The following is a 20612-nucleotide window of genomic DNA, read 5'->3' as shown; positions in this document are numbered from 1 at the left end:
AAGTCAAAGTGGGTGTGTCGATATATAGCAGGGGCCTGTAGGGCGGATGCGCAGTTAGCAGGACAAGAGGACCGGTGACCAACCTGAAGGGTGACTGGTGTGATGACCTCTACTCTTTAATCCAATCTACCATGAAAAACCATATGATTAACAAGTGACTAATCATCAGTAAATTGGCTACATGAACCGGAGTGACAATTTAAGGCGTCTTGAACTAAAAAATCTACAACAAAAATGTAAATGAAATGTTAACGACGGTGGGACAGGCGACCTGTGCTGGTCGAGATGGGTCTCAGATTAAGAACTGTTGAACAAACGCAATAAATAACTTTGAATTAAGATTTCTCAATAGTGAACAACAGGTCTGAATAAAACTATTTTCATACAGTTGCACAAATGAATCCCCCCCCCCCCCCCCCCCACACACACACACACACAAAAGTCAACAACCCATGGACGTAAAGCGTGGCCCAAGCGTCAATGACGCGCCATTATGTTGATGGACAGTTAAACAATAGTCAGTTCACACACGCTGCAGTTTTTAATCATTGTTGTTAGGTCTGCTAAAATGACAAAGACACACAATTGTGTCTCATTAGCCTGAACTATCGTCCCACAATCGCGAGCTGCATTACACAAAAGCATCACGAGGTCTCCGGTCCAGATCAAGCTCCGATCCCGAGGAACACATCCCCTCCGCATCCGCCGTCTATCGACGTCTTCATCATTGAGAAGATGAAGAGAGAGCAGACTATCGGTGCGCGTTAATGGGCGGTTGATAAGGCGTTTTGATTTAATTTGGAAGTGATCCAATTAGCTCTAACTTCCCCGAGCATTCTCGCTGAATGTGAATACAGTTTGACAACGAATCAATACCAGCATGAAGAACGGTGAATGTTTAACTTTACCTCCCAAAGCAAATGCATTTAAAGGGGGGCAGAGACGCGGCGCGACGAGCTGTTGCACCGACATCAGCCCTCTTCGTAGACCTGAAGTGACAGTTTTGTACTTGATACTGCACGTGTGCGGCGCCCCGAACGTCAACCATCTGCTGTTGGAGACGTTCGTGATGTTTTATTGACATTTTGGATCGTCGGCGACGTTTGAATGATGGAGCCTCGCAAGAGCAGTTGTGGTTATAATTCATGGAAAAGACAAATATAGTAAAAGATTTTGCGAGTGCACTACCGTGTTAGTCATAATGAAATATTCGGTATAAAAGGTATGCAGTTTTTTTTAAATTAATGAATACTTTTATATTTGATGTATTTGTGCTTTTACCTTATTATAAATTAAGCACTGCTACTTAAAATGTCATGTTGACGCGGTAGTGTTAATCAGAGTACTTTTTGTTCACCTGCTGACATTAATTACACTGCATGATGAAGTTAAACACAACCGTGAATACTACATTCCCATATTTTGTCATAAGATGTGTGCAGTTTGCATTTGTTTTCAGCTAAAGTTCTTCTTTAATGCTCCTAATCATCTATCGTCTGACCAGAGCATCTTTTTTTAATCAAAGTCTACCTGGATTATAAATTTATTTTGTATCTTAGATGTTATCTCATGTCCACATGTCTTGAAGAGTTGTACTGGTACTGCAACAAACAATTCAAAAAAATATTTGCAAATATTAAAGTAAAAACAAAAGTTTATTCCAGAAAATACACTGCTGAATATAAGTTCACATTCCTTAACACAAAGTGAGAAACATCCTCCATGTCTGTAAAACCAATGAGCCTTTTTTTTTTTACACAAGAAACTCAGAGTGGTCACAAGCACAAAGGCAATAATAAACTCAGAGAAGATTCAGTTCTTGAGTTTTAGAGCTCAAACTCACTCACGCAGAGGCAGCGGTGGGCAATGACTTGGGAACGCTTTTGCAGTATTTGTACTTGGAGTATTTGTGTCTTTGAAAACGTATGACTTCCCACTACAACTCTATAAATGTTGCTGTCATTATTTTTTTCAATAAGTGAACATCAGAGCACCTGGCGGTGATCGTACTGACAGCAGATAATCGCAAAGGTTCCAAAGCTGAGGTCTTCTCTTACGTGGGTGTTGAGGTTTTCAGACATGAAGAACGACGGACATGTTTACTGCGAACATGCATCAACCCCCCCCCCCCCCAGAGGACTCGCCCTCCGACCTGACAAAGCATGTTGAGTTTGAAGTGTGTGTGGCAGTGGGATGTTTAAATACATTTATAATGGCTGTTCCTTTTGTCAACGCGACTCACGTCAATTCAATGCAATACTGTAGGCTTTGTGTAGCATCGTGGTTCCAAGGGAAGTTGATTTTTATATGAGGTGGTTTCAGAGGGCTACGGTTCTGTAATCCACTGCGAAAAAAAACAAAGCAAAGCATCACTTGATAGGAATACTTAACAATATTCAAGTTTTACTTCAAAGCAAGTACTCTAGTACTTTCATTCAAATCATAGAAATTTTACCAAACGGTTTCCACTTGTAGTTGTTTTTCAATCAGGAGTATTTATACCACAGGTGACCAAACATTTTCACTTGGGGTGTCAAATTCAAAGGTGGGCTGTGAGCAAAAAGTAAAAAAAAAAAATCCCTTTGTGTGTGTTCCATTGTGGTCGCATCCTGTCACTCTGCCGCTTCGTCCGACAACTCCAAATTATGAAAAAAATAATCAGCTTATTCAAAGAGCACTTTAACCTCACAAACAAGCAAAATCAAAGATTTATATATCTTTAAAAATGATGTGTGTGTGTGTGTGTGTGTGTGTGTGTGTGTGTGTGTGTGTGTGTGAGTGTGTGTGCTTTACTTTGGACAATTATGATCTACGTAATGACTCAAGGTTCAGGAGTTGTAGTTTTCCACCACTGCCAATATTAATGCCACTAATAATTCAACGTAAATGAACTTTACCCAATTGAAATGTCAATGTGTCAGCTGTGACACAGCCGTTCACTGAGGAGCTCATTCATCCCACAAAAGGTTTGCAGAGCACTCAGCACAATGCATTGCGTGCCTTGTCATTCGTTATTTTGACGTTACTCTGGGAAAACACCGTCATCAATCGTGCATCCTAATGTTGTAACTGTCAGTGAGTCCAAACCCCCACAGCGATCGGCACCTCCTCGCAGCAGCAGGTACATTCAGGATTAGTGCCAGGAAGAGGAGCAAGATTCTTTTTTTAATCATCATACATTTTTGAGATAAAGTTTTAACAGCCGGGTCTTTGGTATGAGAGACCTGTTCCACGTCTCGTTATGACCTCTTAGATCAATTTGATGGGCCGTTTGCTCAACCTGTTCAACTTTAAAAGGAAGCAAAAGACAACTCTGCGAATTCCTATTTTCTCCTTTTTTACTCTTATTCATACAGAAGTCTCATCTTCAACTTATTTGCTTAGCACCGTGATTGGTAGGAGGGTTGGAATACGGGAAAATGTCAGATTTGTTGTATTTTGTTTCTTTTTCAGTTGATAAAGTTGGGTAACATCAAGTTTACCAAAAGGTTTGTGTGAGGCTCAAACTCAGGTCGCCTACGTGGGAGAGCTGAGCTCTGAGCTCTCGGCTAACATGACGATCGTATGTGAGTCACTGGATTGGTGTTATCTAGTTTTTGTACTGCCAGTGTATGTATCAGTACTTCAACCTTATTCTTGAGAATTCCAATTTTCTCAAATTGCGTGATGAAAATTTGTTCCCCTGATTTCAAATGTATTCTCAACATTTGGTCTTTTTTCTCAACATTCAGACTTTTTTCCCCGAATTGCAAAATTTAAAAAAAAAAAAAAATCCTTCTCCTCTCAGCCCCCCCCCACACACACCTACACCTACACACCCCTGGTCCTATCACTCTGCTGATAAGTGGCAGCGACGTCATTATCAGTACAGTAGGAGCCGAGGATGCAACAAGTCCACAAGAAATCAGTGACACTGGAGACAGATTTTTAAACTCTACTTGTAGTCAAGCAGCAACACAAAGATAGTTTGCTTTTGTTTTAATGGCCAGATATATTCTGCCGCTGTATACGGAAGTGTCATCAGCCGGCCATACTGTTCACTTGTTGCATAAGTAGTTACACATTAAGTACGAGTGTGTTACAAGGTATTTTCAGCACAGCCCATGTGTTGTTAGCAATGTTTCAAAAGGGAGGCGAGTGTGTGTAGAGTGATGACAGTTCACAGTTATGAATGTGTTTGTATGGTGGGTGTGTGAGGAGATAAGGTAGAGGGGTTTGATGGGGAATTGCTGTGAGGAAAAATGTGCGCAGTTGCGCACTTAAAAAAAAAATATATATATATATATAAATTCATGCGTAAGCAACAGAGGAGAAACTAGAAAGACAAAATTCTAAATTGTTGAGAACAAAATGGAGCATCAAAACAAAGAAAGCATTATGTTTTGATTCTCCAATTACAAAACAGTAATAAAAAAAAGAAGTTTGGAGATAAGGTTTTAACGATTTAAGATCAAATAAAAAAGTATTCTAATTTACATCAGGCAGAAGATCCTCAGCTTCCACATTCATCCCAGCAACGAGATGAACATGACCACACCCATGAACTGTACGAAGAGGATGAGCGGAGTGAAGAAGGACCACACTGGCCAGAGTGCTATGTTAAAACTGCAAGAGAAAGACAAATAGTGCTTCAAAAAAAGATCTAGAGGCTGAATTTAATCACAAGTCAAATATTTACACAGGTGCCTCTCACACTGTGTTGTTACAGTTCAAGTAAAGGAGGAATGTAGGAAGATAGAAAGAGGGAATATTATACTAAATCCAAGCCAAAGCGATTCTGCTCTACGGAAGAAACTGCATCCGGACCAACTCGACCCCTTGAAGGATTGAGGGCCTTTGCACACTGAGTCTGTTTTTTTTTTTTTATCTAATATTTTAAAAAAACAAAACAAAAACAAAAAAACTCATGTGGTGTCACCCATATTTACTCACTGACTCCGAAGCTTTTGTCTATTAGTATTTTCTCCAGACAGGTTCTATTTTCAGCAATTTTTTGCATCCGTCCAAAGTGTTTAAAGTGTTCTTGGGCTATTCAGAGCCAACGTAGCCTACACTGCAAATGTCATCAACCGGAATGGCATCGAAGAAGCTCATTCGTTTCATGGACTTTAATTTCAAAAAGTGACAGAATCACAAAATGGATTTAAAATATGCATTCAAAAATAACAGACTGAGTGCGCAAAGGCCTTAAAGGTGCACTAGGCCTCGTTGCGTGGGTTCAGCGCGATTTCATTTTTGTCTCAAATGGTGGGCGTGTCTCCTTGATCCCCTAGCTGCCTGACCCCTGAATACACCACGAAAACGCCCGGTCTCTGGAGACAACACAAGGCTCACAAACGGCAAACAAACACTGAGTGCACAGGATGTGCACATAAACATAAACAACGCGTTCCAAGATGGATGGGGGGGGGGGGTTTAGTGCGTATGCATGCATGTATATTGGGGAATAAGCAGAGTCGCTTGAATGGCGCAGTGGCAAGCTGCTCGATAGCTGGACGACGTCTAACAACTCAACACATGCACTTGAGGAAATGGCCGAGGCACGACCACAGAAAAGACGCTCAGATAAATATTGAGTGAGAACGAAGACCGCGTTTACATGGGGGAATCGTTTCAGAGATGGTGAGACCTCCGCCAACAGAAGTGCGTCCTATCCCCTGCACAGTTGGCTAAGTTCTTACTTGGCAGGTAGTTAAACGGGAAGTATGGTTGTTGTACATGCATGCACTGCTCACTTGAGCCTTCATGCCCATAAAAGGCCATTCATTTCCACATCGATCCCGTGAGCTACGTATATCAGCTGTAACTCATAACCGAATATCGTAAAGATAGTGTGTAAAGACTTAGAATATAAATTTACTCACAGAACAGTGGGAGTTCGCTCACTCATCTTAGCGACATTAGCGCAGCACAGGTCCGGTTTCCATGTCGATGCGCGTTTGTGACATTTACAGAAACACGGGGGGGGGGGGCGAGCTTGCTCTGTTTTTGTTTGGTATTTACAACGAATGTCAACAGAAGTGATGTCACAACGCTTAGTGCACCTTTAATTGCAGGACTGGTGTACTGTCCCATATCTAAGCGTACCAAATATATTGACAAGGAGGTAACTGTGCAGCTAATATCTGCTCACGTCCCATCATGTACCGATAGAATTACAGGTTCACCAGGCAAACAGGAGCAAGAGGCGTAGATCAAGCACTTGGAAGTCCGATCTAAAATACTTCTTTCCCTGGCGTCTAATGATACTATCCTGTTGTTCTTATTGTAAACAGAAATACAGTTCTTTTATTTATGTGTTCATTTTACCTGCAAGATGCAGCAATAAAAACTGCAGTGGTGATGGGGGGTATGGCCGGGTACTGCTGCTCATAGTGCTCGATGCCTTTGAACCACTCCAGATACACGATGCAAAACATGGCCAGAGACAGGCAGACGGCAAGGAGTATCAGACCCACGTTGAACCACCAACTGGGGAAAAAATGACAAGGGAAGAGCACGTATTTTATCTCCAATTTTGTACCTCTTTGTAATAATACATATAAATAAATTTCAAAATAAACTCACTAAAAGAAACAAGTGACAGTGTAAGATTTACCATAACTGGAAGGCTGTCACAGAAATTACGACCTACCAGATCTGCTTCACTTTGGGCTTATTTTATGAACATTTAGAATAGCCGCACCAGAAGCAAAGATGTCACACACTGCCGAGCATTCTGTGAAAAGCAGTTAAAGCTTTGAGATCTGAAAGGTTGCCCAGTTACCTCTTGATATCATCGTTCTCCATGATGTTGCGAAAGAAGTCCACATAATAGGTCACGCTTATAGATGTCAGGATCCAGAAAACAGTGTGTCTGTTAATTCGGGGAAGTGGTTTGACATCTTTTTCTTCTTTATCTAAAATATAGTGCAAAAAAAGAAACAAAGGGATTTAAATCTACGTGTGCGTCTTTAGAGAAGAGTATATTAAGAAAACCTGACAGGAATAAACAATAATATCTGCTTGTCGTCTGACAGATGTGGTTAATTTTTCGTTTCTGTATTGGCCCAGTGGTTGATAATTCTCTTCTTCACTCATCATGTTTGTACACGTTAATTACCTGCATAGATACTTGCAAAGTAGCATTTCAGCCATCCAACAATGCACTGATGCTAAGAAGCACTAAAAAAAGCTACAGATTTGTATTAAATTTACTACCAAAAATCAGAGTTATCCGGCTTTACCAGGGTGTACTAAATCCTCGGAGACCATTCTGGTTTAAGGAACGTTTGAGCTGTAACCGATAGCTTTCTGTGAGTTAATCTTTCTTCTTGGAGAACTATTAATCTCTAATTAACTGGATTAAACGTATCAGTCTGTTGTTGGCTGCTGAAGTGCTTAAGCATGATGGGCTTCTCTGTGCTGAGTCTACAATGGACTCTGTGCCCTAAATAGGAATTTGTCCTACATCTTTCATTATTACAAAGTTATCCCTTTTGTACATCCATCCATCCATTTTCTATTCTTATCAACTAAGGGTCACGGGGGGGGGGGGGGGGGGGGGGGCTGGATCCTATCCCAGCCAACATTGGGTGAGAGGTGGGGTTCACCCTGGTTGACCCAGTCCATCGCAGGGCCATCAGGAGCAATTAGGGGCTCAGTATCTCGCTCAAGGACACTTTGACATGGTCGCTGGGGGAAGTGAGGATCTAACCAGCAACCCTTTGGTTGCTAGACAGTCACTCTACCTCTGAGCCATACTGCCCATGTTATCCCTTTTTGTCCAGCTCATTTACAACCCAAGATATACTATAGCAAGCTGTTGAACCACAAGAATCCCATGCGGGATGTAGACTGAGATAAGAATGGATGACCACTTAAGAAATCCTATACTACAGAAACTGGCAGAGAGACGAGCTTCGAATTTGGGGCAGTGTCTTCTTGTATTATGTTGCAGTGCTGACAGCGATTGCTCGCAGTCAAAACAATCAAGAATTGCTGGATGACAGCCAGTCAGAGCCTCAAAGTTGGGATTGTTCACTGTACGAGCTGCCACAAACCCACTTCATCTAATTGTGCAGGTCAGCAGCCAACACAGGTCCATCACGGGTTTGAGAGCAGCTCAGGATAGCTTGGTGAGAGGAAAAAACATCTATCCCTAGACTGACTACATAGAGAAGTAGTAAATAAACGAGACATTCAAGACATTTAAATGTATTTTTTGGATGAATTCTCTATCAATAAGTTATCCTGTATCAACCGACAAGCTGGGCTCACTCATCTCCATCACCCAGTGCTGGCTAGCTTGTTAGCTCTATCTGCTGGCAAGCTACATCTACAGTTAGCTAGCCAGGCTAGCCAACGCTACATGATTAACGCTTACTCTTTTCATCTCCGTCAGCGGATGCCGTTGTCTGGAGCAGAAACTCCGCATCTCTCTTAAATCTATTCCGCAACGTTGCCAGTTCGCTGTCGTTCAGCATTTTCAAGCGGGTAACAGCTCAAGAAACTAAGGCACTTCCTGGTAGACTCCGAGTCGCTTTTTATGACGCACTTGGAAGCGACGGTTGTAGTTGTTTTTTTTTTAGACGTAACCACCTACATAATCAGACCCCAGTTGAATTGAATTGAACCATGAAGTGACAGAACACACCAGTAATTTCACTTTAGTCATAAAAACGGATGAGCACTGGCCTGACATGAATATTAATATATTTTTCTCTCAGTCTCAAAACACAGAAAGTTCCTCAATGAGTCTGATGCTGAGTTTTGCATTTGATTATAAAATAGGTTGTTCAAGGGTTTTTTCTTCTGCTTAAGGAAGACATTTGATCTTAAATGGATAAAAGATGAGTTGAGCCTTTGGTTGTAACCAGAATTCAAGATAATCTTTATGGATTTGAATCTTAAAACAAGCACACATTACAATGGTTGAAAACAGAGATATGTTACTTTTGCTAATTAGTATTAACCTGCATATTTATTCTGTCATGATAAATAATATTTTGATTAATGTATCAGCTCAAGTAAACTTAAAATACTGGGGACTACTGCAGAGTAAAACCATTTGCTCCCATCCCTTATAAACTTTGCAAAATGCAAAGCTAAATCGAAATTGTTAAAACTCTCATTTTGATATCCAGGTAATCAGTTACTTCAGATTTAAATTAGGTGATATAGCTGTTATTAAGGACAAAGTTCAGGGTTGAAACAGTCATGAAAAACATAGTGGCCCACGTAGTGGATGCCCCCGTATCCAGTGGCAGAACTACAACACTCAGATTTGTTTTGCAACAGTAAAGGTCAGTCTCAGTTTCTCTTAGCATCCTGTGGGGTCTGGATTTGACCAAAAATATCAAGCAATATTGAGTCCAAGTGCGGACTTGAACACACCATTTTAATACTCCCAAACTTGAGCAACAGCTTGACTAATACCCAAAGTATGCACTATACAATTACAGGTAAGCAGCGTGATGAATGAGCAGCAGTGTTAAACCTGCCGGGATTAGTGGAGCTTCATAGTGAGGCATATTTCCTCCTGTAGTTGCCAGTGTGTGTGTGTGTGTGTGCGCGCGTGTGCACGCGCAAGGCAGAGAGGCTGCTCATTCTAGCAGTGAAAAATCAGACAGCATTAAAACTTCACCTGAGGCTGACACCAAGCGTCTTGCTTCTATGGAGCTTCTGTGTCCCTGGCCAAGTGAACCTTGTTCGGGGTGCCGAGGAATGTGCATTAGCTTCGTCCCGTGTGAGAGTCAAATTCACCTCAGGTGCACCTCTCTCATTTCCCTTCCCCCACGACAACATCCAATCCCACAGATAAGATGCAGTTTCCCAGCCTCGCCGTGGGCTTGGAATGTTGAGTCTCTCACAATTGTCATTTGCTACATTAAACTACAATAAAGCTGACCAGGCCATCTGCAATTAGTAACACCACCGAAAATGAGCAGAAGAAATAATTATATTTTGACATGATTTAATCTTCAAGATTATGTATGCCATCTGTATAAAACACCCAAGGAAGAATTGCAAACAACAACACCTTTTAAGATTTAAAATTCTTGGACGAAATTGCAGTTCATACCAAAAAGGAAAGCTAAATCATCAAGCTTTGTTTACAAGTCTAACTCTGTCTTTCACAACTCGAAACTTGGGATTCTTCTCAATCTTCTTGTTGAAAAGTGATAGCACCTCCTCTTTGGTTTTAAAATTTCCATCCCCAGTGAATGAGTTGTACGCAGCCAGGACCTGTGTGAGAGAATGAAACTCTTCTCATCACGTTAAACCAGCAAACAAGATCCGTAACCTCATGTCAATGGAAACGACTGCAGGCCCTCACCTTCTTCCGGAGTTTCTTCAATGCCAATTCCTGGTTGGGTGATTCTCTCAGTACCGCCTTGATGGTTCCTTTCCAGTTAAATGGGCCTGTGAGCGGTAGATGAATAAGCTCTTAAGTGCGGAGAATATTCACTCAAGCTCATCACTCACTGTCAACAAAAGAAAACAACACTGACCCCTGGTGGCGTCATTCTTCAAAACACTCTTACTTACTGATGGGCTTGAATCACAACCATCTCACCTTTGGGAGCTGCTGACTCCTCAGTCTCCTCTGATACATCTAAGTCAGCCGCCTCTGTTTTTTGGTGCACTTGGAGAGAAAAAGATGGAGCCGTTACCTACTTTGGAAGGAAATTCTAAAATACACAACAGCACAATTTTCTACATGATCTATACCACAACAAATGTCAACAACAAAAATAACCAATTCGATTTTGACAGATAAAAGGAAAATTTGTTATAACTTGTGAGGCTGCATATTGCATTTTTAAAAAATGTGATCGATAGTTCAGCCAAACTGAGTGTTAGGTCTCGCACACTTTCCATGAATTCTCAAAAAGATTACATGGACCTTGGTATGCTGATGAAAGCGTGGCCATTCAAACCTTGATAATAACAACACTTTCACACAGCTCCAATAACAGGAAGTTGACGGAGAAAATGAAGGCAACGGCTCACAGGAAAACCAACAAACACCTACTTACCCTTAATCTTCTTGCTGGATGTCTCCTCATCGACACCATCTTCATTTCTGTCTTCCTCACACTCGTGCGTTCTCTTTCTGTTCTTCTTTTTCTTAACTGCCTGCTCCACCTCTGGTTGCTGAGCAACGACCTCCTCAGGACCTTTCCCCGCCGCCTGCCTGCGGGCCTCTCGACGCTCCTGTTTGGTCAGTTTCTTCTTCTTGATATCTGCGTTGCCATTCTGCTTTGCAATTCCATTAGTGTCCACTTTGACCTCAGCTGCTGTCTCTTGAACTTCTTGAGGCTTCTGGGTGGCATCAGGAGGCTGTCAAGTGATGAAAGTCATGAAATATAGCATATTTTCTCTTTCTTTGATGGAATTTATTACAACTAAAATACAATTAGCTGGGCAGTTACTGTACTAACAAATAGTTGGTTACAGTAGCTGGGCCAGGAAATGGGATTTCTTTGATGCATGTGTCTGTGTACTTGGAGTTTATCAGTATACTACACAAAGTTTTCATCTGAGTCTGCATGGCACTGACTGATATTTTGAAAAATCAAAAAGAACATTTGAAAAAAAACAACAATCCCGCTTTCTTACATTGTCAGCTGTCGTATTGAGAATATCCCAAACTTCTTCATGCAGACTTGGGTTGGAAATTTTTAGGCTGTTTCTCATCCAGTTCTGAGGAGAAATCCACCGTTCGTGAATGCAAACACATTGTGTGAAAATTATCAAATAAATAAATAAATAAAAAGACAGAACTCTTTGTTAGACAGAAATTTTCAACTTCCTTTTCTGAGGAGTACTAACCTCAAACTTGGCCTTTTTTCTTGGGACGTTGTCATATGCGCTCACTTGTTTGAGCACCTCTTTAAGCTTTGCGCTGACTCCAGGTTTATCCATGGCTGCATGAACCCTCTAAAGAGAAGAGTCATCAGGTTCTAAACAACACTTTATTTATCTCCGACAGTGCACATTAATCGACATTGTACAATCAATGTAAACGTACTAGAGTTAGCTAAATGGGTAATAATAATTAGCCTCATTATTGACACACATTATTCTGGAACAGTGCGTGACATGGTTTACCTGAATCCATTGCTGCTGTTTCACGTCTCCTTTGTTTGCTTTGGCCGCAAAGCCTTTACCTCCATACTTCTGATCTTCACTTATGCATTTGATGTGGTTTTTGTAGTCATCGCCCCTGAAAACGAGAATAAACTGCACACTTTAATCACCTCCGCTAGCTAGACCCGCCGAAAAACACGATTGAAAGCCTACCAGAAGTCTTTCCCACAGTCGATGCAGGACAGAACCCGGCAGCCTCGGCACATGGTCACATGTTTATCGACCTGGGCTTTTTTCAGGGATTCACCACAGGCGTTGCACGTGAAGAACACCATTTTGATCGGCTTCCCTGCTACGATTACGATGCCGATTTGAACCGTAGAGTTGGCGAATGCTCTATAAATCGTCACGTACACAAAGAAATGGGTATCCCCTTATCGGAGGCGGTGTCTTGGTCCACAGCTCCAGTTCGGGCCAACGTTGTCCAAACCTAGCAAATGTTGAAGTAAACCAGCTACCCGGATGTTAGCTGACGATGTACTTGGAGATATAACAGCCGAACGGTGCGATGTTAACAGCGTGTTGCTTTTAATTCGCATTTAAATGCCACGAACCACATATTCCGACCCATGCGTGTAAACTTTTCAAAACACACGTGACGTTCAATTTGCCTACTTTTAAATCGTCCGTGTGGAAACACAGCTCAAGTAAGGTTTCGACCTAAAATAGATGCCGTTTCCTGAGTAAAGCTTTTTATTTTTATTTGGAAGAGTTATCTATAAATAAATTACACATATCATCATATACCATCTTGACATGTTATGACTATATAGCAAATTATTATCGGTTCTGTCTCAAACTAATTTTTGACGTTCATGTTTACGCTGCGGGAGGCGGAAGCCGCACCCGGAAGTGATGTAGGGTTATTACCGTGGAAAAGTGACCTATCATCCAAATAAAAGGTGATGTCCTCAGATTTGTGTGTGATAATACATTAGTTTTTAACTCTGCTAAGCAAGCTGGATGTTAGCCTTTCATCCCCAGCCAAATAAACCACTCGAGTGGGACTGGGCGCAACAGCCTCTCGCAGTTTAAACGTGGCTAGTTAACGTAGCTTTCTAGTTAACATGTTAGCTGTTTTTCTCAAATTTTTGCATGGGTGGTCTCGTAGCGATGACAGTAGAGTTAGCGCGGTTGTTGTGATATGTATGAATATTAAAGCACTTCTGAAGGCTGGCACACTCACATTGGTTTCTTTCGGCGGTACTACTATAATTTATAGCGATATTTACAGAAATATTTAATGTCCAACCTTGGGTGGCGAGCTGGATGACAGGGACGTTGGAGTGTGGAAGAGTGACCATGGATACCCTGTCTAGCCACAGCTCCTACCTCCTGCAGCAGCTCCAGGAGCAGAGGATCCAGGGGCTGCTCTGTGACTGCATGCTGGTGGTCAAAGGTGTCTGCTTCAAAGCCCACAAAAATGTCCTGGCTGCGTTCAGCTCCTATTTCAGGTATGTCTCTCTTTCTCAAACATGTTCATGTAATATAGCGTGTAGAGCTGGGGATATTCAATTATATTCAAATACCACTTAACTGCATCCAAAAGGGCTACTTGTACTCTAAATTACAAAAATATTATTACAAGGGCGGCCGGATGATTTAAAAAATGTGTCCAAATAATATGGTTCATGTCAATTAATCTAAATTAATCTCATATCCTTTTGTGTCAAGCATTTAAAAATATATCAGTCTACATAGATATTGTGCCAATAAATATTCACATATATTATGTGCAAGTAAATAAAGTTTAGAGGTGGAAGTCTTTTTATTTTCCATCATTCAGAACTCTTTTCACTGTTAACAAGGATTATGGCCATATGAATCAAAAATATAAGCCAAATATTAACTCCAAAGCATTTCCGGTCACAATTATACAGCTGCTAACAACAACATCGGCTTCCATGTGGTCTCATTATCATTTATTTACTGGCAAATTACACTCAGCCAAGACATATTTCTGCCCTCTGCTGGTTCTTCACAGTTCTCCATTTACAAATCCATACATGGGGCCCCATATAAGCCATCTATGGTGCCATGCAGTTGGCGGATGGGGTTATGTGTGCGCCATGCAGTATTTAGGTATTTAGAGAATGAGTAATCATAGCGCAAACCATGGCACACGATGCAAAGAGGCATTCATAAGACACATAATTATTCACAGGTGTGTCTCGGGCGTGACATCACCCAAACCAATGAGAGTGTCTCCTGTCTTCCCCTCCTCCTGCACAAGGTGAAGCTGCGGACGCACCTCTTATGTTTATATGAGGGAGCAGCAGGAGCATCTACTTGTCTATTTGATGCACCCTAAAATAGCAATTGACCAAATACCAGCCTCGTCTTGTCTATGGCTCAAGCATTTTCTGGTGTTCCAGAATGCAGTGCTGTCCAGACCACGCCTCATTACCATACTTAAGCACCTATTGGCACAGGTGGAGCGTAAGGTCATGTGGTGGTTAAAGGAGAGGGCTCTTGGCATGAATTAACCCCACCCCCCGATAGTGTGGCATTACAGCCTTTGTTACTTTGATCGTTCCAGATCGTTGTTCCAGAATTCCCCCAGTCAGAAGAATGAAGTGTTCAACTTGGTTATCCAGGATGTCAGTGGCATCGGTCAAGTTTTGGACTACATGTACACCTCCCATCTTGATATCAACCAGGATAACGTACAAGCTCTTTTGGACATTGCTCAGTGTTTGCAGGTTCCCAACATCCAAAGCATGTGTAATGCTTTCCTCAAGCCTTGTCCTCCACCAGTGGAAATCCAGTCTTTCTCTCTCCCAGGTATGCTGAACTCAGAGCACGACTGCCTCCTGGGTAGTAGTCTGCCTCATGATGTTGACCTCCACTGTCCCTCTGATGCACAGAGGCCTGGCTTCAACAGTGACATGGACCAAACCAAACGGATGCCACTCTCTGTGCCTAATAGCAGCTCAAATTGTGACACAGCTAGCAGCATTCAAGCACCTGTAGAAAAACAGTTAGTCCACGGCTACAAGCTGCGGAACTTTTACAGCAAGCAGTACTTCAAACAAAGTGCACTTCAAGCCTCAAATCAAGGCCCAGGCCCTTTAGTGTTGCTGGACGAACCACAGTGTCAGCTTGGGGTCACCCAGGGAGGCAACACACCTGTGTGCTCAGGAAACACAGTTCAGCCTAACCCTCCCTGCACATCTCTGGTCATTGACAAGAACCCAGTCTCCAGTTTGACCCCCTCTGACAATTTAATCACTCCAAGCTCCGACCCAGCTGACTCCCTGTTCAACAAGCCAGTACGTCCAAAGAAGGCCGTGTATCTGAAGAAGTACAACTACCTGCGCTCTCAGAAGGCTCTGGAGGAGATGTGTACAGAATCAGTCAGTGAACCCATCCTTAGCTGTCCCAGAGAGTCTCATCACAATGAGCCCGTGGTCCATATGGGACCTCTAGAAACTCCCAGTGAGAGTCTTGTCTCAAGCAGAGAGGAGGTACCTGAGACGCCAGCAGATCCACAAGTTCCCAGTTCCCCACCTGTAAACCACGAGGAACAAGATCCAAAGACGGCACCTGACCCGCCACAGCAAACAGGACACAAGCAATATTGTTGTGAGGTGTGTGGAAAGATCTTCAAACATCCGAGCAACCTGGAGCTGCACAAGCGTTCCCACACTGGTAATTCAAGTCTCTACCCGAAATAAACATGAAGTAAAGTTGCACGTTGCACTCTATCACTGATTTTTAACAACATCGCATGTATGTGTTGTTTAATGCAGGTGAGAAGCCCTTTCAGTGTAATATTTGTGGGAGAAACTTCTCACAGGTACGATCTGGTGTTTTCATTGTTATGTCATGTATCTCTTCTTAAATAATTATGTCTCCTGATGCTGTGTGTTTTCAGGCTGGAAATTTACAGACACACTTGCGGCGACATTCTGGGGAGAAACCATACATCTGTGAGTTGTGCGGTAAAAGGTAAAGCCCATTTACTGTTTCTTACATAGATATTTTGAAGTGTTTGCATTTAATTCTCATCGGATATTTTCCATTCTCCGGTATTAAGATGAAAATAGATAGTTATCCAATAATATAGAACACAAACTCGTGAAGGAAAGGCTTTATTTTAGTTTTAAGGCCCATCAGTGGTGTTTTTATAGTGAACTCAAGTTTAATTTCAGGCATCAACACGGAAAATGCCATTTTATTTTGCTTGCATAGCCCAAATCTAGGCTCAAAGATGTGTCTATGATCTCTTAATAATTTCAGTATTCATCCTGCAGCTTTACTGCATCAGGAGACGTCCACCGTCACAAAGTGGTCCACACAGGAGAGAAACCACATCTGTGTGATATATGTGGTCGAGGTTTGTACCATCTCTAAATACGTGACCTGGAAATTTGGATGTTGTGTTTATTAGATTGGTGTTGTCTTCACTGTACTTGTCATGTTGTTTAAGGTTTTAACAATTTGAGCAATCTAAAGGAGCACAAGAGGACGCACGCCACAGACAAGATGTTCACCTGTGACCAGTGTGGTAAATCCTTCAACACACACAGGAAACTTCTGAAGCACAAAGCTCGCCACGCTGGGGAAAAACCACACAGCTGTACCACATGTGGTAAGGAGCAGACTGGGTCTTGTAGCATTCTTTTCCATTATCCTGCAAGTGTCTTTGTTTGCTACTGGTATTTAATGTCGTTTGTATACATCAAAATTGATTTAATGTTTCTTCCGTCTTCTTTTCATTGTTGCTATACCTGTTTTGGAAGGTGGTGCTGGTTCCGTCTTTGCCCCCATTAAAAAATAGATCTTGTGAGTGGGACTACCTGGTTAAGTAGTATAAAAATCACTCACATTCTTGTTGTGTTATAAATGTTAGAATCAATTAGACAAGCTAGCAGAACACAGTCAAATTCAGCCACCACAACCCATTTCATTGGCCGTATTTGTCTTAAATGAGTTCAATATAAGTGAGATATGAGAGACCATTCAATGACGTGAACCATGTTTACTGTAGTATGGGTTGTGAATGGAGGAATGGGGGGGGGGGGGTCTGGACTCAGGATGAGGTCATGTCTTCATGTTCAACGTCCTCCTGCAGTTCCTAGTGATTAATAGATGAGAGACAAAGAGTTATATAGATGAACGTTAATGCCCTCACACACATCTTTGATGATTAAAGTAAACATATGTGGCTGTGGGAAAACATGCAGATTCTGCATAGGAAGAGCCTCAGGAAGACTGGGGACTGGGCCCAGGACCATCCTGCTGTGATGCATTGGTGCTAAACACCATGTTGCCAGCTGAAGAAGAACAGAGAAAAAGAGGGTTTTGGGGCAGGCTTTGAAAGCTGGATTGGACAAGTGGGTGTGGAGTTAGTGTAAGTCAGCTTATGTAAGTTTGCTTCGAAATAATGAGGCAGGGGTGTTTGAATTGGTGCGGCTCAACCCAACTTGAGAGCATGTAGTGAATGCAGAGTTTGAATTCAGTATTGACTGCAGTTTATGGCTGCTCTGGTTTCACTGATGTCTTGTTCTCCATCTTTGCAGGGAAGTGCTTCATCGGCTCAGGGGACCTGCAGCGTCACATACGTTCTCACACTGGTGAAAAACCCTACCTCTGTAACGCCTGCGGAAAAAGCTTCACTCGCTCAGCCATGTTGCGCAGACACAGCAGTATGCACTGTAAAGGTGTTCCAGCCGACCCCCCCGTGACAGACGAGCCTGACCACACCCGGAGCTCTGACAGATCCACTTCTTTTCCCAAACCTGTCAATCAGAGTAAAGCACCTCCCCCTACCAGTGAGGAGCCATTCTCTGCTATGATTCCTCACACAGGACCAGAGAAGCCTTCACCAACTACCGCATCACCACCCCAACATGCACCCCATATGGACAGTCCTTCCAGCATGCACCTTAGCCCAGCATCTACTCCACCCTCCCTTCCAGAGCTGCGCTCCCTCGTGCCCCATCACCTCCTCTCCTCCAGCCACCAGGAGAGAAGTGCCTCTCTTCCTGCCTCAGACCACATGAAGATGACTAAACCACAGCTCTCTCAGGAGGCTGTTTACGGGCCTTTTATGGAGAATGGAACTATGGAGATGGGCCGAGGTCTGGTGGGGAGACACTACCTGCCTCATACAGACAATAATTGCACTTCCCTTACAGGGACAGACAGACCCAGCAGTGGCTCATACAGGTCCAGTGACGGCCAGTTCATCTCCAGTGTGACTTTGTGGGGCCTGGCGATGAAAACTCTGCAGAACGATAATGAAATGGAGCAATGAAGTGTTTCCTTAGTTAGCGAGACTATACCCTGATCAGAGGATGTGCTCTTCACAGACTGAGTCAGCCTGATTAATCACAACTACAAATGCAAAAATAATTTTACTAAGCCAGCTTGAAGTGATGGTTACAAATTATCCACAGCTGGAAAGATGTAAATGTCTAAATCAAAGTGCTTCCTCGTCTTTCCTCATGAAATCACAAATGAAAATGGGATGAAAATTCCATTTGCATTGTTTCTTACACTGCAGTCACTGATGGTAGAGCAGATGGATGACCCCTTGTGACATCACTGGTTGGGATGGAAGTATGCTTGTGTGTTTTAACCCATAAAAGCCAGTTCAGCAGCACTTTCCCAGGTTCCGTCGTGCTCTTAAACATGATCCTGGTGTGTGTTTATGAAGCTAAAGACAGAAGCGCACTTTCTTCATGACCTGAATGAAGGCCACGGGATGGTCAAACAATAAAGTTGTCCGACACACTACAAGTGTTTTGATCTCTTTACACTCTTGGAGACAGCAGCCAGGGGAGCCGGTAAATATGTACCAGACCACAGGAGCCTTCCTCTCACACCGAGGGATTCCTTAACTCACGTCCAAATTCAATTATTTATTAAAAAAAAAAAAAACAAGTTTCAAGTTATTATTGATGAATCCAGCTCCAGAACTTTTTTAAACAAAATATTATGCCATACAAATCAGTTTTAAAGTGAAAAAAACAGCTGAATCTTGATACCAGGGTTTATGGAACTTGTTATTTCATACCGGTATTAATAATCTTTCAGAAAGTTTTTACATGCATAACTGCACTCGAAAAGATGGTGACGTAGAGGAGTATTTTGAACCTCCGGTGTAACATGGTGTATGAGAGTTTACAATAAACATTGTATTTCATGCCTGTGTGTTTTTAAGAACAAAAAGTAAAGTGGGGGAGCTCTCGCAATTCTTGTGAAAAATACCGCACAGTTTGCCTGTGGGGGCCTTGACAGGACCACCCTGTGTGACTGAAAAGCGGTTTGTGCGCTACTGGGGTAACGAAGATGTACACTGTTTGCTAAACTTTAGTTACACTCCTACATTTACTTCAATGTACTTCTCATTATCACGGGAGCTCCCTCTCTTCATTCTTGTTCATTGAACTCTGCCTGTGTGGTTTCCTTTGTTCTTTTTTTTTACACCTGGCTAAGAGAAATATCTCTGGTCACATTCTATCACAGGTGTGAAACAATCTTTTCAATCACCTCAAGCAGCTTGTAATGTCTTTGAGTTCATACTGATAACAGGCAAATGTATTGATAAAGCACCTTTCCAGCTCAGGGCGATCAAAATCAAAATGATACAGTAAAGGAGGGAGACGTGGGACGGGAGTTTGTTTGTGCCAACGCGGAGGCTCATTTTATTGTTGCACTATTGGACAGGCTCATTCATGTATGTAAATGAGTGTATATCAAATAAAAAATGGATTAAGAATAAGTCACAACATACAGAGTAAAAGCTTAAAACTTAAATGATTAAAGTCCAAAAAATACAAAAGCAACTATAAATCCAATAAAATAGAAATATTTTTTTGTTCCAATGATAAGAACAGCAAGGATACCTGGTCCTTGTGCAAGAGTTTCAAATCAATGATTGGGCCAAAGATTTGGTTTCAGAAAGAGCTCCAAGGGTGATGAGGTGTCACGTTAAATCGACAAGGGAGAAAACCTTAGATATTTTCCCTTTTCTGTATCCTAAAAACACATCATGAAAGGTATAACTGTCGTTAGCAGAGAAGCTACAGCTGACACGTTTGTGATCCACAACAGCATGTTATGTAATGCCCGTCCGTGGTAGTTGAGTCCCTCAAGGAGTGAACACTGCTCATGGGATTGATTTGGTTTTCATGGTGACTGAGTATGTTGGTGACATAGCTGTCACAAGTATTCGGAGTGAAACTGAATCATACTTGTGACAGCTATGTCACCAACATACTCAGTCACCATGTAAACCAAATTAATCCCACGAGGTTTCACCACTTGCTCAGAAAAATACTGCGCAGCAACCCCACAGCAGGCGACTGAAGAGCATTCACTTCAAGATAAGCGGCTGATAATCGACCATCATTGTAACAACATACAGACCCTGTCACCCCGGGCCTGCTGGATGATGGGTTGCCTAGCAACACATGGGATAGGCCTGTTGATTCTCCTTCATTACCCTTTAACATCGGTCTTCAAAC

The 20612-nt window shown here is 42.3% G+C and overlaps 3 protein-coding genes across 6 annotated transcripts; 1 reads left to right on the top strand and 2 right to left on the bottom strand.

Moving 5' to 3' along the window:
- Positions 1-1636: 1636 nt before the first annotated feature.
- On the bottom strand, positions 1637-8518 carry tmem128 (transmembrane protein 128). Its single transcript, XM_086200644.1, has 5 exons — positions 8366-8518; positions 6767-6899; positions 6310-6471; positions 4477-4605; positions 1637-2344 (listed from the first exon to the last, which is right to left on the bottom strand). The coding sequence occupies exons 1-4, from the start codon at positions 8463-8465 to the stop codon at positions 4506-4508; spliced, it is 495 nt and encodes a 164-aa protein (XP_086056770.1). The 5' UTR covers positions 8466-8518; the 3' UTR covers positions 1637-2344; positions 4477-4505.
- Positions 8519-8910: 392 nt separating this feature from the next.
- Positions 8911-12899, bottom strand: lyar (Ly1 antibody reactive homolog (mouse)). The gene is made up of 8 exons (XM_086200643.1): positions 12289-12899; positions 12097-12211; positions 11818-11925; positions 11605-11688; positions 11022-11325; positions 10559-10627; positions 10319-10404; positions 8911-10227 (listed from the first exon to the last, which is right to left on the bottom strand). The coding sequence occupies exons 1-8, from the start codon at positions 12408-12410 to the stop codon at positions 10084-10086; spliced, it is 1032 nt and encodes a 343-aa protein (XP_086056769.1). The 5' UTR covers positions 12411-12899; the 3' UTR covers positions 8911-10083.
- An 88-nt stretch (positions 12900-12987) lies between these two features.
- zbtb49 (zinc finger and BTB domain containing 49) lies at positions 12988-19259 on the top strand. 4 transcript variants are annotated; one of them, XM_086200640.1, is made up of 8 exons: positions 12988-13037; positions 13358-13589; positions 14675-15786; positions 15888-15934; positions 16013-16086; positions 16392-16474; positions 16568-16729; positions 17661-19259. In XM_086200640.1, exons 2-8 carry the CDS (start codon positions 13405-13407, stop codon positions 18395-18397), a joined length of 2400 nt encoding a protein of 799 aa, XP_086056766.1. In that variant the 5' UTR covers positions 12988-13037; positions 13358-13404; the 3' UTR covers positions 18398-19259. The 4 variants fall into 4 exon arrangements, with proteins under 4 accessions (XP_086056766.1, XP_086056768.1, XP_086056765.1 ...); XM_086200642.1 differs by having other exon boundaries at positions 12999-13589; positions 14675-14919; positions 15003-15786; XM_086200641.1 differs by having other exon boundaries at positions 13007-13037; positions 13370-13589.
- The last annotated feature ends 1353 nt before the right edge of the window (positions 19260-20612 follow it).

This window comes from Aulostomus chinensis, chromosome 3 (assembly GCF_037954235.1).
Source record: "Aulostomus chinensis isolate RoL2024-O1b breed Wild chromosome 3, RoL_Achi_v1.0, whole genome shotgun sequence".
Lineage (NCBI taxonomy): Eukaryota > Metazoa > Chordata > Actinopteri > Syngnathiformes > Aulostomidae > Aulostomus > Aulostomus chinensis.
Note: the sequence above shows the minus strand (reverse complement) of the source record. Positions and strands in the feature narration are given on the sequence as shown.

Excerpts from the sequence above, each read along its gene's own strand:
- tmem128 (XM_086200644.1), bottom strand. The coding sequence starts at position 8,465 with ATGCTGAACGACAGCGAACTGGCAACGTTGCGGAATAGATTTAAGAGA. Across the intron at positions 6,900-8,365 it reads CGCTGACGGAGATGAAAAGA|ATAAAGAAGAAAAAGATGTC; the intron begins GTAAGCGTTAAT and ends ACTATATTTTAG. Across the intron at positions 6,472-6,766 it reads GAGAACGATGATATCAAGAG|TTGGTGGTTCAACGTGGGTC; the intron begins GTAACTGGGCAA and ends TTTTTTCCCCAG.
- lyar (XM_086200643.1), bottom strand. The coding sequence starts at position 12,410 with ATGGTGTTCTTCACGTGCAACGCCTGTGGTGAATCCCTGAAAAAAGCC. Across the intron at positions 12,212-12,288 it reads GACTGTGGGAAAGACTTCTG|GGGCGATGACTACAAAAACC; the intron begins GTAGGCTTTCAA and ends TCTCGTTTTCAG. Across the intron at positions 11,689-11,817 it reads GAAAAAAGGCCAAGTTTGAG|AACTGGATGAGAAACAGCCT; the intron begins GTTAGTACTCCT and ends ATTTCTCCTCAG.
- zbtb49 (XM_086200640.1), top strand. The coding sequence starts at position 13,405 with ATGACAGGGACGTTGGAGTGTGGAAGAGTGACCATGGATACCCTGTCT. Across the intron at positions 15,935-16,012 it reads GTGGGAGAAACTTCTCACAG|GCTGGAAATTTACAGACACA; the intron begins GTACGATCTGGT and ends GTGTGTTTTCAG. Across the intron at positions 16,475-16,567 it reads GTGTGATATATGTGGTCGAG|GTTTTAACAATTTGAGCAAT; the intron begins GTTTGTACCATC and ends ATGTTGTTTAAG.